The sequence below is a fragment of the Myodes glareolus genome, chromosome 6, assembly GCF_982192425.1.
Source record: "Myodes glareolus chromosome 6, mMyoGla1.1, whole genome shotgun sequence".
NCBI classification, from domain to species: domain Eukaryota; kingdom Metazoa; phylum Chordata; class Mammalia; order Rodentia; family Cricetidae; genus Myodes; species Myodes glareolus.
The window spans coordinates 6,304,865-6,321,875 of record NC_142031.1 but is presented as its reverse complement, the minus strand read 5'-3'; the positions used below and the strand labels follow the sequence as shown (position 1 = coordinate 6,321,875).

The 17,011-nt window shown below is 42.9% G+C and overlaps 1 protein-coding gene across 9 annotated transcripts in view; it reads left to right on the top strand.

The window, feature by feature from the left end:
* Rere (arginine-glutamic acid dipeptide repeats) overlaps nucleotides 1-17,011 on the top strand; it is a 353,454-nt gene that overhangs the window by 207,221 nt on the left and 129,222 nt on the right. The window contains exon 1 of one of the 9 annotated variants that reach the window (XM_085690239.2): nucleotides 5,542-5,680. The exons of the other annotated variants lie outside the window; for them this stretch is intronic. Within the exon in view, the coding sequence (XP_085546365.1) occupies nucleotides 5,655-5,680 (26 nt within the window). The 5' untranslated portion in view covers nucleotides 5,542-5,654. Of the gene's footprint in view, nucleotides 1-5,541; nucleotides 5,681-17,011 lie in introns of those variants that run through there. 9 annotated transcript variants of the gene reach the window in all.

Genomic DNA, 17,011 nt, shown 5'->3' with positions numbered 1-17,011 from the left:
CCTTTGTTTGCTGTATTTCAAATGCTTGAGAGGTGTTAGATGAGTTGAGGTAAAGAAATACTCGAGTGTTTGCTTATAAGTAAAATTTAAGAAAAGCTGAAACATATCTGAAACTTCCATGTGAGAGTGGGCAGCCTTTGGAGGCTTCTGCAGCAGCAGGAGTGTGACTCACTGCCTTGGCCTACTGGTTTCATCCCCAGCATCACTTCAGATCTGAAGTCTGGAGCCGAGTGTGTGGTTCCCACAGATGCTTAATTGATCACAAATGTGTGTTAGGTTTAAGAGAGCATGGAAGGATTGTTTTCCCTGCATACTCCTGCAGGGCTTGTCTCTGTTTTGTCTTTAATTTATAAAGATAAGGCTGTGTGGTGACTCGAGCATTAATAGTGACTATTGGATGCTGTGTACTGACTCTTAAGACACTGAGGCATTGAGGCAAATCAAGTCGATGAAGATCGAAAGGGGGGATTGGTTTAACATTCCTGTGTGGCCCCTGGAGCTTAAGGGTGGGAGTTATGTGACTGCAAACTTGAATGTCTGTCACAGCCCCTTATACAGTCCGGGTGTTGGATTAACCCAATGTGTTAAGCTAAAACGGAATCCTGAGGGAGACCCATTTCATCTTGGAGCAGACAGTTAAACATCGTTTGTGTGGTTTCCCACTGTTGATCAAATTAGTCATCGCTGAGTGCTTGTGTTTTTCTTGCTTATTTGCCTGGGTCTCTTAAAAATATCATTGTTCAAGTGCCTGTTTACTACCTCCTGTCTTCATCTTGGTGTCTCAAGTTGTGCCTTGTTAGCACCCTGGCTTTGCTGTGCCATTGGCCACATGGGCAAGTGTATGATTGGGAGCTGGATGTTCAGTACTCTTGAGTTTCTTGCATTTACCGTGTAGAGGAAGCAGATCTCTTGGTAAATGCTATAGATCCAATTATTGTAGATGGTTTTGTAACAATTAGTATTCTAGGCTTTAATAAAAAAATAAAAGAAAAGGTGGCAGCGTGCCAGATCTAAAAGGAGACAGTTCTTTCCAGGCTGATCTTACCTGGGAGATGAAGCAGTCCATTAAATGGATGTGAAGTACTAGATGAAACAAATAAGAGATAGATATTTTTGAAAAATCCCCAGTTTGGGGGTTCCTCCAATACAGTAAGCCAAATTCAGCTGAATTAATAATTCCAGGCTTAATAAACAGAGCAAAGCATCTCCTGGGGACTCTGGGAAGGCAGGGGAGAAAGAGAGCCTGTGACAGGTCTAGTGATTGGGTCTTAAATGCCCTGCAGGGTTCATCTAGAGCAGTTCCCAGAAGGAGCTGACCCTTGGTGGGCTTTCTTGGTAGGGTTTGGAAAGGGGGAGAGTGAGCCTGGAGTGGAGCTTGAAACTAAACAATAAGGACAGTAAAAAGAGACAAAGAGCCATGCCTAAGACCAATCTACTGCAACTCAACCAAAGACTCTAGTGTTTTGGAAAGAAAATAACCATATATTTTTTTCTTTTTTTAAATATTTATTATGTATACAATGTTCCTCTTGCATGTACACTTCCATGCCAGAAGAGGGCACCCGATCTCATGACAGATGGTTGTGAGCCACTAGGTGGTTGCTGGGAATTGAACTCAGGATCTCTGGAAGAGCTGCCAGTGCTCTTAGGCTCTGAGCCATCTCTCCAGCCCTACCATATATTTTCTTACGTTTGTTTTTAAAATCTAGAATACTAATTGTTACAAAACCTTCTACAGTAATTGGATTTAAGATTTTTTCAGTTCTAAAATGCAAAAGATCTGAAAACTTAATAATTCATGTACATTGACACAAGAATTCATTTTGTGACACACCTGACTTACACTGATCTGAAGCTACACTTTTTAGTTTAATGTACTTTGTGTAAGTTTTCCCATTTTATTGTAAAAAGAACAAACATAGTTATGGTTCAGGTGCTCCTAGGATGTGTATTCGTTATAATTGAAAGTTCCTAACCTTGAGAAACTTCTGACCTTAAGAGTCTCAGTTAAGGGAATGTGACTCCATCCATTTTCCCTTGTCCTTTAAGGAGCTTAACTTTCTGTTCAAATAGGACACAAATTAGAAGGGTGAGTGACAAGTGAGCGCTTCAAGCCAGCCTACCCTCAGTCTTCAGCTCTGCTTTAGAGTCTGTCTCTGACATCTATGCACTCAGGGAATATTCACTGGTCGTATGTGAATGAGATTCATCCCAAATTTATTTCTGTGGGTGAGTGTTCTCTGCAAGGTAGTTTCATTGTGACTTTCCTTTTGTAGGAAGAGTCTAATTCAAACTCTAACTACTTAAAAAATAAATTTCAGACTAGGCGGTAGCAGCACACTCCTTAATCCCAGCACTTGGGAGGCAGACACAGGCAGATCTCTGTGACTTCAAGGCCAGCCTGGTCTATAGAGCCAGTTTCTAGGCAGCCAGGGCTGCACAGAGAAACCCTGTCTGGAAAACAAAAATAAAACCCAAAATAAATCAAGTTCAGCTGGGAGCTGGTGGTGTGTACTTTCAGTTCCAGCACTTGGGAAACAGAAGCAGGTGGAGTTCTCAGTCCAAGGTCTACAGAGAAAGTTTCAGGACAGCCAGGACTGCACAGGGGAACCCTGTCTCAAAATCCCCACCCTCAAAAGGAAAGAAATTTCAGCTCAGAGATCTTGGTAAACAGAACCAGTTAGACCTGCTGTACCAAAACACCAGAGTCTTTGGTTGAGCTGCTGTAGATTGATTGGCCTTAGCATGGTTCTGTGTCTTTATGTGTTTCATCTTGTATCTTATAAACATTTAATTGACTGCTTCATCTTTGAGTTAAAATCATTCCTGGGAAAGACTATCTCCATTTGGATCTGGCATGCCTAGGTTCTAGTCTCATGTGACCACTTTATCTTTCTGTCTGTCGTTGAGGTATGCATTTCCTGGATCTGGTCTGCATCCATCATGTGAAAGCAGTCATAGTTAACCCTGCAGGTGACTTGTAAGATTTTAGGATGTTTGTAACTTCTTGCTAATTGTAGGAGTAGCTATATATTTTATTTGACAAGGTGCTACATTCATTTTTATTTTTCCTTACACATTCTTTAATCTCATGAAAGATCTTTGTAACTTTTGGAGATGAACCACTATAAGCATTTTCTTGGTTGCTATCATGTTTGAACACAGTCTTCCTTGTGCTAAAAGGCTTTTAACACGGTAGGACAAGGCCCATATCAGATTATTACAGTAACTTTTTTCCAGAAAACATTTTCATATATTGAATAAAACTATTAAAAAGCCTGTAAATTCTGAGCTTGGCTCCACGTAAGAAAAACTGAACCTGGATCAAATGACACAACCAACAATGTCAGATACTAGTGTAAGCAAGTGTGGCAGGAAGCACTTCTAGGCCAGGACAGCGACCTAGCTCTCTGAGAGCCCCAGTTCTAACTGTTGTCTGAGTTGTCTGGATGAAAGAGGATGTAGGCAGGACTTCTTCCTTTAGGTGACTTGCACAAGCTGCCTTTTCTTCCTTCCCAATAGCCAACAACAGAATGTCAGGTTCATGCCTTGCAGATGAATTTTGCTGTCCTAGTCACTTACTGAAGGCAAGGAAGAGGAGCAGGCCAGGCTTCTCCAGGATTCAGGTCATCGGAACCATCCAGGGCAGCTAGTGAGACCAAACAATAATTTTGAGAATATGATTTTCTAGACTTAGAATAACTATATAATAGTTTCTGTGGTTTTCTTTCAGCATTCAGGTGACTCTATTGAATTATTATTCCATGTTATTTATTCAAATGACCCTTCCCAGAGTTTCTGTGACTCTGGGACTCTCTCTCCATATCAGCACGTCCACTGCAGCGGTTCTGGGGATGTTCTCCAGTCTGCAGCCCTGTTTTCATTTGTTAAGACAAAGGGAGCCCTTTTCAGTGTGTGCATTTGTGCGTTCATTCTTGTCCTTCCCCCTCACTTCTTTGTCTGAAATGAAGAACTTTTATGCAGCTGAGAATGACCTTGAATTTTTGAGTCTCCTACCTCAAAATGCTATGATTCCCAGCACCATACCTGGCTTAAGTGGTACTGAAGCGCAAACCGAGAACTTCATGCATGTTGGGCAAGCACTTTTATCAACTGAGTCACATCCTCAGCCCTTGGCATTACGGGGAGGCTGTAGATTATCTTTTCTGCAGACGAATGTGTAGATTCCGCATCTTATAATGTGCTTTGTCTTGCACATGGGACAGCCTGTGGTGTGCTGCTGCTGTGAGACTCTCTAGGTCACTATGTTTTTCTCAACAGAAGCAGTTGGTCCTGCCCTTTTCCCCCAGTCTTGTCTTTCATGTTTTGGGGGATTTTGTGGTTTTCCTTTTCTTTTTAAATTATAACTAAGTGATACAAGTAATCACCTTTTAGTTTGCAGGTGGGAATAACATACGTCAGCTGTTTCTTACATGACAAACAGCCCATTTGAGGGAGATGAGCACCGGATGTGAAGACAGACTTGTTTTGCAGTTCTGTAGGCAGTGTGAATGAGTGCTTGTGGTGCTCAGTGGTGCTCTAGCAAGGTAGCCTGATGTACATGGCTTTAAAAATCTTTCAGAATGAGTTTTTAATGAATTTAGTTATGTGGATAGTGCTGTGAGGGCTTGACTGAGAGAGTTGAATCAGGATTTGGAATTTGGATGCTGAGGTGCTTGTGGCGGATGGTCTTTAGGTGTGGGGTGAAAAGAATGCACATTTGCTTTCTGTTGGGAATGGGGTGTCAGCCCACCCTTATGGTTCATGCTGAGTGCCCTACTGTTGGGTTACACCCCCTAGTCCCCAAGTCCTTGATTTGCACCTTCTAGCTGTTTTTATTATTAGAATTATATTCTTCAAAACCTGACTGAGCTTGTGTTAATTACCTTAGGATAGGTTGTAATTTATCACTTGGAGATTTGAAACTCTTTGCATTAAGCATAGGATTTTTTATGTGTTGGCCTTAGTGCCATCTGTCTCCACTGTGGCCATCCTTACATAGCTAGCTTGCTTGTTTGGCCTTTTTAGTCAAAAAGAAATGTTTTAGTTGCTTGTCATAAGCACTGCTGCTATGCTTAAGTATGCTACTGTGTTTCTGTTTAATCTCAGGTGCAATCATTCATATCTGGTTTTTCATTTTTGTTCTTTCTTGAAAAACTGGTCACTTAACCTAATTTACTTAAAAATCTAATTTACTTAAGCGCAGAAAAGACAAAAGAAAACTTGCTGTTGTCTCTTGTGGACAGAAGCCTCTCCCTGGCTTGGCTTGTGGAGTTCCCTGGTGTTGGCTGTCTGGAATCCCCTTTCTAAGGCCCCACTTCCCTGCACACTAGCTTGGTGTGCAGGGAGAAGCTTCGGAGTCTGTTGGCTGGGCTTTATTTACGGAAACAGCAGGGTTGAGATTGATTGCGTTGTGGAGAGACACTGTGTGGATGAGGGAGGGTCACAGCACATGCTCAGTCCTGTCAGTGTGAGGGAAGTTTCTGCGTTCTGCGTGAAGGCTTAGGTCATAGCACAAGCTCAGTGAGAGCTCTGTGAGGTCTCTCAGCCTGCATGTGCCTCCATTTTGAGTATTTAGAGTGGGAAAGGGCAGAGTTTTAGCAGTAACTAGAGGTACAGGAATCCAGCTAGACTCACCAGAGCCTCTGTTAGTCATGGATGATCCATTCAGCCCCTGCAGGTAGGCGATCTTCCCCTGGCCTCTCGGAGACATTAGCTTTGCTGCTCGAGCTCCTTCTAAAGATGTTTATGAATCATCTCGCCATTCATAGTGCATGTTCTAGAGCCTTTGATTCAGCCAGCTGGCTGTGCAGAGGTGGCATTGCGAAGCATAAATTCTGAGCTGTGCGTGGGGTCTACCCGGAGATGAATTAAGCAAATGTGTAAAGTGTGAAGCTTTGTGAGTCTCTGTCTACGTCCTCTTCCCCTTCCCTCACCTTACCTCCTCTTCTCTTCGGTATGATTTTAGCCTGAGTTTGTCCAGTGCATTTTGTAGAACTTATCTGTTTTGTAAACCTGCAGGCTGCCTCACTGCCCATGTGCCTTGTAGGGATTGCTGGCCACAAGTGAATCTGTGTGGCTGTTTTAGGAAGGGTGGTAGGTGGGCAGCTATTGGTTGCTTTGAAGGTGGGTGGAACTTGTTTTGATTGAGAGTCTGTTTGCTTCAGCAAATTATAATTCTTATGAGGTGACATATGAGGGGTGGCTGTGGATCGCAACTGTATCATCTTAAAGTGGGTTTTAGAAAGGGAACTGTCACATCACTTCAGTTTTCTCTGTTCCTTCTGAGGGAGCAAAGCCTTCTTTTTGCAGTTTGGATATTTTCTTTCCCACTTTGTGAGACTAAACACATTGACATCTGTGTTAAAATTGAGATTCATATACTTTGATTTATGGTATGTTTGATTTAGCTTTGTGATGTATATGTATTTTCCATGACTTGAGTTCAGTAGAAGGAGAGTGGAAGGGGTTTGGTGCCAAAGAAGGCAGACAAGGCCACATTTTGTACCTGTGGCTTATGTTTGACTCCCAGGTGAAGTTGTGCTTTTTTGTACTTACTGTTTTCAGAGAGAGCCCAGGCAGGTGCCTTCACTAGGGAGCCAATCAGGATAAGCAGATTTTGCACAATGGAATTCTTAGCCAAATGGGGAGTTAGAGAAGTTTGGGATTGCATAGCTGCCTCTCATTCCTCTCCCCTTTCCCCCATAGGTTAGGAGCAATTTAGAAACAGCAGTCAGGCTCTGTACCTTGTGAGGACGGCAGAAAGCACTTAAGGTGGAGAGTATGCAGCCTCCCTGTCAGCGGGGAAGTTCACTGCTTATTGACACCAAGGAGGAAGACTTGTATAAGTGCTCAGCTGGAAACATGGTTGTGGAGCTTTGTTTGATTGGCTCTGGTCAGAAGAGGCCTCTGGTCAGGACAGGGTTTTAGCAGGACTAACATTTAAAATATTCCTAAAACATTTAATTTGTATTCTTGCAGGCTTAATTTTATATTAGAACCAAAATGTTGCTGCATAGAGGACTAATGTAGGGTTAATGTCTTCGTTGATATTTCTGTGTTTGGTTCCCCCTCCTGTGAGGGCCACTTCCTGTTATAAAGCTGTGTATTTGAACATTGTGTTAGAAGTTTGGGGATAATACCAAGTGTTTTCTACATATGTTTGAGTATTTGGGAGAATACTTATTTTTCTGTTGAAAGGTCTTTACTTCTTCCTTTTTAGTTAAAATTTTTTTGGGGTCAGAGTCTGTTGTTTGTTTGACTGGTTAGTCTTGGTGTAGACCTGCTTTCATGGTGCTTTGGTACAGCCATCTGTCTTATTGGTGAAGATTTGGTGCTGTGTGGATGGCCTCTGGGTTTTAAGTTGGTTTTCTTTTCCTGTGCTTCACATGCAGTAAAGTTGGCGGCACTGTTCTCGTGTGTGCATTTGTTCTCCATTCTCCTGTCTCTAGGAAATGTCTTCAGGAAGTTGCCTCTGAGCTTCTCTCTCCTGTCCAGGGCCTGAGGCATGTCAGGGGTGGAGGTGGGGGCCTCTGTGCAGGTTTATCGGTAGAGAACACTAGCTATCCAGAAATATGGGGAAGCCCAGAAGGTTTTGCTTCCTGGCGAATAGTCAAGTCTCAGATCTTTTACCCTGCGGCTTCCTCTTCATCCATTGCGATAGAATCCTGTAGGAAATCTGAGTGGAGCTACACAGTGTGTAAGCATGCACATGCATCCTGTCCCTGGTGGGCAGCCTGGTCACAGTTGCCATGTGTCACTGACCACTTCTTAATACCATCTGCTTCTCACCACATCTTCCCGGTGTGGTCCCTGGTTGAGGCAACTCTGACCGGCCTGGCCTCCGTCCTAGTGTATATCGTGTGTTGATTCTCTAGTGTCACAGGTTCCTCATCCTTTCTTCCTTCTGATTTGCTTTTCCTTTTCCACTCTACTTTTGTTCTTACTGAACCCATGTTCCTCCTACCAAAGACACACTTGTTCTAACCCTGTGACAGATGTAGGATGGGCTGGGAGGAGGGAAACACCAGTTAAAACACAGCTTTAAAAGCATGCACTCATGCTTTGTTATGGTGGTGCATGCTTTTAATTCCAGCACTCAGGAGGCAGAAGTGGACAGATCTCTGTGAGTTCAAGGCCAGTCTGGTCTGCAGAGCAAGTTCCAGGACAGGCTCCAAAAGCTACAGAGAAACCCTGTCTGGTGGGGGGAGGGGGGCGGGAGGAGCATGCACTCATGAGTCTTCTGAAGGACACACATAGTTGATAATCTTCTGTGTTGGTAAAGTTTCTGATCTAGATGCCACAAGTGCTGGGATATATGTTTAAAATAATTCTGAAAGAAAACTTGCCTTTTACATTTTGTGTGCACTATGATGCTCCAACACTAAGGTGAGCTGTTATTTAATTCAGCTAAACTAGAGATAATTTCTGTTAACAACCTTTGAATTAATTATACATTTATTTGTAGTTATGTGATTGTTCCATGTTGGACAGGGGTCACATCTATTCTTATGACCTCTGTTTCTAATATAGGGACTGACAGATGGGTTGTTTTTTGAGGGAAGAGGAGGGACTGAGATAGGGTCTCATTATGTAGCCCTGACTGAGATCTACCTGCCTTTACCACTCAAGTGCTAGGACTGCAGATGTGTATCACCATGTCTGAGACAAATGGATCTTTGGCATAAATATGTTCAAAGGGGTGTGGAGGCACAGGCCTCTAATCCTAGCACTCCAAAGGCAGAGGCAGGTAGATCTCTGTGAGTTTGAAGCCATCCTAGTCTACAGAGTGAATCTCAGGACAGCCACTGCTGTATAGTGAGGCCCATTATATATATATAAAAAAAACAACCAAAACCACAAAACAAAAATAAGTTCAGTAAAGTACTTCTGTCAGGAGTAAGAGAAATGAAATGACTAGATATGGAGCCAGATGGTGCTGGAATTCCACATAGTGAGGCATCGGACCAGCTGCTTCTCTGTTCTGAGCTCACCTTCCTCATGGGTCTGGCCTGGTTGTAAAGACGATGAGAACGGCATGAAAGTGCTTCTTGCATTGTCACAATTCTAAGTCCTCCTCTCCAGGTTCTTGCAGGTATGATTCTCTTAATAGCAAAACAACATTAGGAATTGTCCTGGGACTGAAGGTTGTTTGTAACCAGCTGTCCATACTTGGCTAATCCTTCTCGCTCCTTCTCAGTTTTTATCTTTATTCCTCTTGAAATAATTTTTGTTATTCCTTTTGTGCGGATTGACCCCATAACCTGATACCTAGTTAGTAGGTAAGTGCTCCACTTCTAAGCTGTGTGCTCCAATTTCATTATGTTTTGAGACGGGATCTCACTAAGTTGTCTAGACTGGCCTCAAACTCAACCCTACTGTTTTGTTTAAGCCTCCCTAGTTCCTAAGCCTCCCTAGTTGTTAGTTCCTAATCCTAAATTGCTGGGATTGTAGGCATACTTTCTAGGTCTTGAAATTTTGTTTTTACTTTTTAATTTTTTATTTATCTCTGTGTGTGTGTGTGTGTGTGTGTGTGTGTGTGTGTGTGTGTGTGGAGAGAGAGAGAGAGAGAGAGAGAAAGAGAGAGAGATTTTGCCTAAATATATGTCTGCATACCTCGTGCTTGCCTGGTGTTGGCCGAAATCACCAGAAGATGGCATTTAATTTTCTGGAACTGGAGTTATGGACAGTGATGAGTACCATTGTGGGCACTAAGAACTGAACCTGGGTCCACTGGAAGAGTAACTGGTACTCCTAGCTCTTCATCTCTCCAGCCCTGAGATTGTGTTTTTATTTTTATTCTTTATTTTTTATATTTTATTTATTTAGGTGTTTCAAGTCAGAATTTCTCTGTGTAACAGCCCTGACTGCCCTGAAACTCACTTTATAGATCAGGGTGGTCTCAAACTCATATATTGTGTTTTTAAAGATGCTGTGCCCGTGCCCCCCATATGTATGTATGTATGTGTGCACACACGTGCACGCACGCACGCACACATACACAGTAACATTTGATATTTTTAAAAATTTATATGCATTTGTGTGAAGGTATCTGATCCCCTGGAACTGGAGGATGTGAGCCATCTCTCAACCGCTGAGCCATCTTTCCAGCTCCCAGTGTTTCCTTTCCTTAACACTGTCCAGTATACACATATAAAGCAGATAATTGGTGTCTTTTGCCTCTTTGCCCACCATATTCACAGCACTACAATAAAAAGGAGTTAGGCGATGGCTTTGCCTTTAAAGCATTTCAGTCTCTTCTGACTGAAACAGAGAGACCTTGGAATTGTGTTGTAGCCCTACTTACCAGCTCTATGGTTTCTCTCTGCAGACTTACGTAGTTTGATTTCAGTACATGGAAAGTCTATCTTTGCTCAGGAGACCAGTTCAATTCTGGAGGGCAGCTGTTATGTCTTCCTTCATGATAGGGTTTTCAAAGAATAATTTGTAGCCAGAAGGTGGTGGCACATGCCTTTAATCCCAGAATTTAGGAGGCAGAGGCAGATCGATCTCTGTGAGTTCAAGGCCAGCCTGGTCTATAGACAACCAGGACTGTTATATAGAGAAACCTTGTCTCCAAAAAATAATAATAGCAATAAATTTGTTTGCTAACGCTTGATATGCCTATATGTGCATATGTACTTTTCTTTAACTGTGGTTGTTAAAGCCATTTACATTTGTGTAATGTCCAGAGGAGCCTGGAGTTGGGACAGAGTTTTATGTATGCAGATCAGTGGATAGTGGGTAAGAAATGCAGACAATGAACAGTGTTGTCATCACACTTGAAAGTAGCTCCCTCTCATCTGCTGTCCATCCAGTCAGTCTTTCTTCTAAATATTAAGTGAATCGTCCTCTTTCCTTCCTTTATAATCTACTTAGCCTTCCAACTCTTCCCTCCTGTATTAGCACTTCTGAGTGCTAGGAGTTCAGCCTTGCGCCACCACACCCAATTCTAACACAGTTAACCCCTGCTTCTCTAACCTGAAATTATTTGAAAGGCTGTAGTTATGGTACTTATCAGTCTTACTACTCCTCAGCTGATGCCTCTTTAGGTCTGGACCCTGGAGAAACCTGTGGGAGAGCTGCTTCTGTAGTTAATTGCTGTGACTTCCTGAAAGAGTTTTTTTACTTTCCTCAGTCCTTACTTTCTTTGGCAGCAGCGCTGTGGAGTTGTGACAAGGCTTCTTGGGAGCTTTATCAGAGGACTTTGTGCTGTGAGTCCACCTCTAGGCCTATGTTGGCTTCATCCAGTGAGTAGGAACCAGTCTCTCATTCGGTTATTGACTAATTCTCCCTTTTCATTGTTTTTGAATGAAAGCTGAATTTTTTTTTCCTGCTAGATAGTTTATCAAACCTCTTTTCAGATTAACTTTGATTGGAGTAATTTTATTATCTTGGAATAAACCCCTTAATTGCTAACTATAGCTAAGATACAGTTGATTTAGAATATTAGAGCTCGTTTACAGTATCTTTAATATTAGACATCAGGGAAATGCAAATCAAAACTACTTTGAGAGTCCATCTCACCTTGGAGACTGTAATTAAGAAAGCAAATTAGAGGTGGGGCTGGAGATATGCACAGTGGTTAAGAGCACTTGCTGCTCTTCCAGAGGCCGAGGGGGGTGTTCAGTTCCCAGCACTTATATGGTGATCACCACCATCCTTAACTCCTTATCCAGGGAGTCTCTTGCCCCTTTCTGACATACATGAGCATCAGGAATGCACATGGTGCATATACATATAATGAAACACTCATACACATAAAATAGATCTAAAGAAAAGAAAGCAAACAGGCCTGTTGAAAAGACTCAGTGATTAATGTGCTCTCAGAGGACTGACATTTGATTCCCACCTCTGGAAAACCACCTTTGCTCTTAACCGCTGAGCCATCACTCCAGCCCCTGGTGTTTCCATTCTCAACACTGTCCAGTATAACTACACATATTAAAAATCGGTGTCTTTTACCTCTTTGTCCACCATATTCACAGCATATAATACAAATTGTGAGTCTATGTCCCTTGTCTCACTGTTGTTCTCTATAACTCCAGCTCCAGGGAATCTGAACACCCTCTCTGGTCGCTGCAGTCACTGCACTCAGTGTGTGCAGGTGCATACATACACTTTAAAAAAGAGTGAGAGAATAACAGACAGGAATGACTTTGAAGGGAAGTGGATAGAGTGTAACATTTACACACTGTAGTAACATACAATGGTGTACCTTCTGTGGAGATAAGTTATAGGGGTTCCTCAAGAAAACCAAAAGCGGAACTGGTATATTAATCTGCTGTACCACTCCTAGGCATGTACCAAAGGAATCTCAGTCAGCACTCAAGAGATACTTTACATCCATGTTATTGCAATACTATTTACAGTAGCCAATTATGGACATAGCCTAGGTGCTTATCCATACATAAGTAAAGACAATGTACTGTCTATCTATAATGGAGAGTTATTCAGTAATAAAAAAGTATTAATTGGATAGAACTGCAGGATCGTCCTTTTAAGTAAAACAAAGCTAGATTCTGAAAAATAGAAATAGGTATGACATGTTTTCTCTCCTAGATGCAAAAGAAAGTGACATGAAAGTGTAAGGTAGACTGTTCAGGGAGACAGACCCTGGGGGAGAATGTGACCACAGTGCTAGACAGACATGGCAAAGATGTGCCATGAAACCTTTACTGTCCACACTTCCTACATGCTAGTTAAAGCTATAAAATATGCTCTTAGGCTCAGTGGGGAGCTAAAAGCAGGCTTGGTTCCATCTTCACGATGGTTTTGGTCTCAAGAGCAAGAAAGCCATTTGTGTAGTTTGTAATTTTTCAGAAGTCATGGTGGATATGATCTGAAGGTGAAGTGTGGAGATTTGCCCTGTTCTGTGGTCACCACCTCATAGAACTAAGAATAGCAGTGACTGCAGCAGCCGGCCTGTGCTGGTTCATACCATAGCTATTCTCTTATTTCTACAGTCTCTTTGCTGAGTTAGTTGCCGTTATGAGCTAAGGACTAGAGAGATTATGTCAAGATACACATAGAGCTAAAGTCTGAATCAAGTCCTTTTGTTTCTGACGTCTTTGTACTTGGTACTCTGCAGTAGAGGTCCAGAGTACTTCCCTCCACTCCCCCTTTCTTTGGGGTGGTGAAGTGACTCTGTGACATTCTCAGACCAGCCCTAGGGTGGGGCAGGCCCCTGGGGCTAAATGACCAGTCCTTCAGAGGCTGCTGGTTTCTGCCTTCCTATCTCCCGGCAGAGATATTTCTCCCTTTTTGAAATTCAGATGCAAGCTTCCTGCCTCTTTCTGTCCACTCCCTGTTTACTTCTTAGACTAAACTGTTTCCATGGTAACCGGTTACTTTTCAAAGGAAACATCTTGTCATTTTATTTAATCCATTGCAGCTGAAGAGGGCTGAAATATTAAGTTGTAGTTGCTATGGATACTGCTTTGTTACATCAGTTTCTTTTGTATCAGATTTCATATACAATGAATTTATTTTTTTGTTACTAAAGAAATAAAAACAATGGCTTACCATCATTATAAATTGGCTTCAGAAGCCATTTTTTCATATTCCAACCAAAGATTCATAGAATAATAGAGGCTGCGAGTCAGCTATTTTTCAAAACATGTAATTTATATTAGCTATACAGTGAAATTCTCTGTTTTAGGAAGGATAATGATAACCTTTTTATAAAATGAACACACACTTACATATTAATCTGGATTCGCAGTATTTCAGTGTTTGAAATCACGGAGATCACTAGGAAATAGAGAGAAATGGAGGAAGCCAGAAGGCTGCACTGGAGTTGGCCTGTGATCCCAGTACTTAAAAGGCAAAGGCAAAGGATTGTGAATTTGAGTCCAGTTTGGACTGCATAGGAAGACACACACCCTGTCTCTGTCTCTGTCTGTCTGTCTGTCTGTCTGTCTGTCTCTCTCTCTCTCTCTCTCTCTCGCACACACACATATACACTCATGTCACTGGTATGAACACAGACGTGCACACGTATGCACACACACTTTTTTCTGGTGTTTCTTGTCACTGTTATAAGTTAGATGGCTTTTGTTTGTTTTGGTTGACACAGAGTCTCCATAGCCCTAGTCGTCCTGGAACTCTGTGTAGATGGGGCTGGTCTCCAACTAAGAGATCTGCTCTAACATGATTAATAAAAACCCAGAGACAGGTATTGGGTTTCACCCTGCAGGTCAGAAAGGCAAAGCAGCCAGCCACTGGCTCTTACCTCTGCCTCAGTCTGAAATGGCGATCCTGCCTCCAGGAATCTCAGAATGAGACTATGAGTGAGTGCTGTCTCGCTCCCATTTTATAATCCTCTCTAGGGCTGGGGTTTGAGGTGTGTGTCACCACTGCCTGGTCTGTAGGGCTGACCAGTGGGGCTGTTTTACGCTCTGAACTTCAGGCAAGCTTTATTTATTAAAATACAAATGAAATATCACTACAGCCTGCTCCTGCCTCCTAAGTGCCAGGATTAAAGGTGTGCATCTGACTTTCTTTCCTATTTTTAGTCTTAATTGTAATACATCTGTAGATGATCATTTCTGTCCTGCCCAGTTCCACAGATGTTTAGTTCCAGTGAAGCACAGAGGCTTGTATTAATTATAAACTGTCTGGCCTCTTAGCTCAGGCTTATTATTAACTAGGTCTTATTGAAATTACCAGGGGTGAGTGAGAAGGAAACACGGAACACATAACAAACCTGCTTAGGAGTTTATTAGAGGGGGCATGTACAGGCCTGGGGAAGTCAGTGTGGAGAGAGAGAGAGGAAGATGATGGCATGTATCTTTATCCACTGAGCTGTTTTGGAGAACTCTCACTTAAAATTTTTAAAATTTATTTTGTATATATATTTATGTGTGGACATGTACATCCCTTGATGCACAGGTGGAAGTCAGAGGACAACTTTGTGGAGTCGATTCTTTCCTTTTGTACCTTGTGAGTACAGAAGATTATTAATAAAGATTTATGTTAACATTGTAAGGAAGTCTTTATGTGGGAACTTAACTTGGTGGTAAGGTCCTTGCCATCCAGCAATTAAGTAAAACAGAAGCCTAAACATTACATATAACCATAAATATATCAGCTCTCATTATGTCTTAGTGTGGTACCAGAAAGATGGTGAAGAAGCGTGGTGGATACACACCTGTAATGGTGACTCTCAGCGTGTCATGAGTCTGAGGTCAGGCTAAGTATTGAGATTCTGCCTCAAAAGCAACAAATGCAGCAGTATTAAAGTGTTCTGCCCTCTCTAGTTACATAGCTGTGTGAGGCTGGGTTTTCTTCATATGATTTAAAAATTACAGGAATGACTGAGTGCGACAAAGTAAATATAAAAGCGGACAGGAAAATATAGTTGTGTGCTATTAGATAATTCTAGAACAGTGACTTTATTTTCACTATGCTTTTTGTTGTTACTGCTATTTTTTTTAAAAAATTAAACTTTTATTTATTCTTTGTAGATTTCACATCATGCATTCCGTTTCCACTGTTCTCTGCTCTTGCAACCTCCCACCCCAAATAAAGATTGAAAAGAAAAAACAAAAAACAAAACAAAAAGGGATCTCCCATCCACAAATAAAGGTTTAAAAGAAAAACCAAAAAACAAACCATCAAAGGAAAAGAATCTCGTCATAGGAGCTGTAGTGTGACCCATTGTCCATTGAGTCACAGCATATCTTTTAACCCTTTCATTGTCACTTGCAAGTGGCCATTGTAACAAGTCATTTGGTCTGGCTGGAGGCCTCTGGCTTCTGCTATAGCACCAATAATGGGCTATCACTGGGACTCTTCTTAGATATCCTGTTGTCCTGTGTCATGAAGATCCTGCTGTTTTAGATCTGTAGGTTTGTCCTGTTTACATGTTCCTAAATGAGATGGGTGTTGGGGTGGACTAACTCACAGCCCTGGTTCTGGGTCAGCTTGCCAACATAGTCTCTACATCACTATCTGGGCAAGCTCCCCAGCATTGCTTCAGCTAGCTCACCCAATGCAGCCTGAACAAGGAGTGCAGCCAGTTAGTTCTGCTCTCAGATTTGGGTCACCCACACTCATACCACCAGGGCCAGCTCTACTGCTTTGCCCAGGTGAGGTAACAGGGCCCTCTTTCCCAATTGCTGTAGGGGGCAGTATGTTGGCTCACCTGAATCCCCTACCACAGGGCAGGCTCTACTGTGCTACCCAGGTGAGGTGCACGCCTGTGGTAAGGAGTGGAGCCATCTTTCCCGAGTGCAGGGGCCACCTCCCCCAGCTATCCCAGTGCCAGTAAAGGGCAGGATTGGCTCAGCACAGCATTGTTTCAGTGATCCTATATTAACACAGGCCATGGACATCATCACAGATCCCAGCTGCAACAGGACTATGAACCCAGACGGTGTCATCATGACCCCAGTGGTGGCACAGACCATTCAGATCAGTATGGCCCCAGCAGCAGCATGGTCCTTCCTTGGACATAGACATGATCTCAAGTAGCTGACCAGACTCTAGTCATCCACACATCCTCCTCAGTGGTAACAGGAACCACGCATATCAACTCAGACCCTAGCTGCTTAGGGCCACAGACCCATACATTGCCCTTGACAGCAGCTCTGGCCCAGAAGACACCATGGCCCCAGATAACCATGCAGGCCACCTCAGATCAGCTTGACACTCAGATACCCTCATGACCACAGATTGCAGCCTAGGCCCTGGATGTCTGTGTGACCTGTAGTGACAGCATGGGCCAGGGATATCAACACAAACCTCAGCTATGGTAGACCACGGACTCACATGGTCCTCAGCAGCAGCCTAGGCCCGGATGTCATCGTGGCCCAAGGTGGCAACACAGGCCAGTCAGATTGGCATGGCACCCATGGCAGCATGACCCTTGAATAACAGCATGGCCCCAGGTGATGGTTAGGACTACAGGGCTCTGCACTGCCCTCAGTGGTGACAGGCCACCTTGGCTACTTCAGGGCCTCATACCAAGACCTGTCCCCTGGCAATAGCCCAGGCCCAGACATCACCT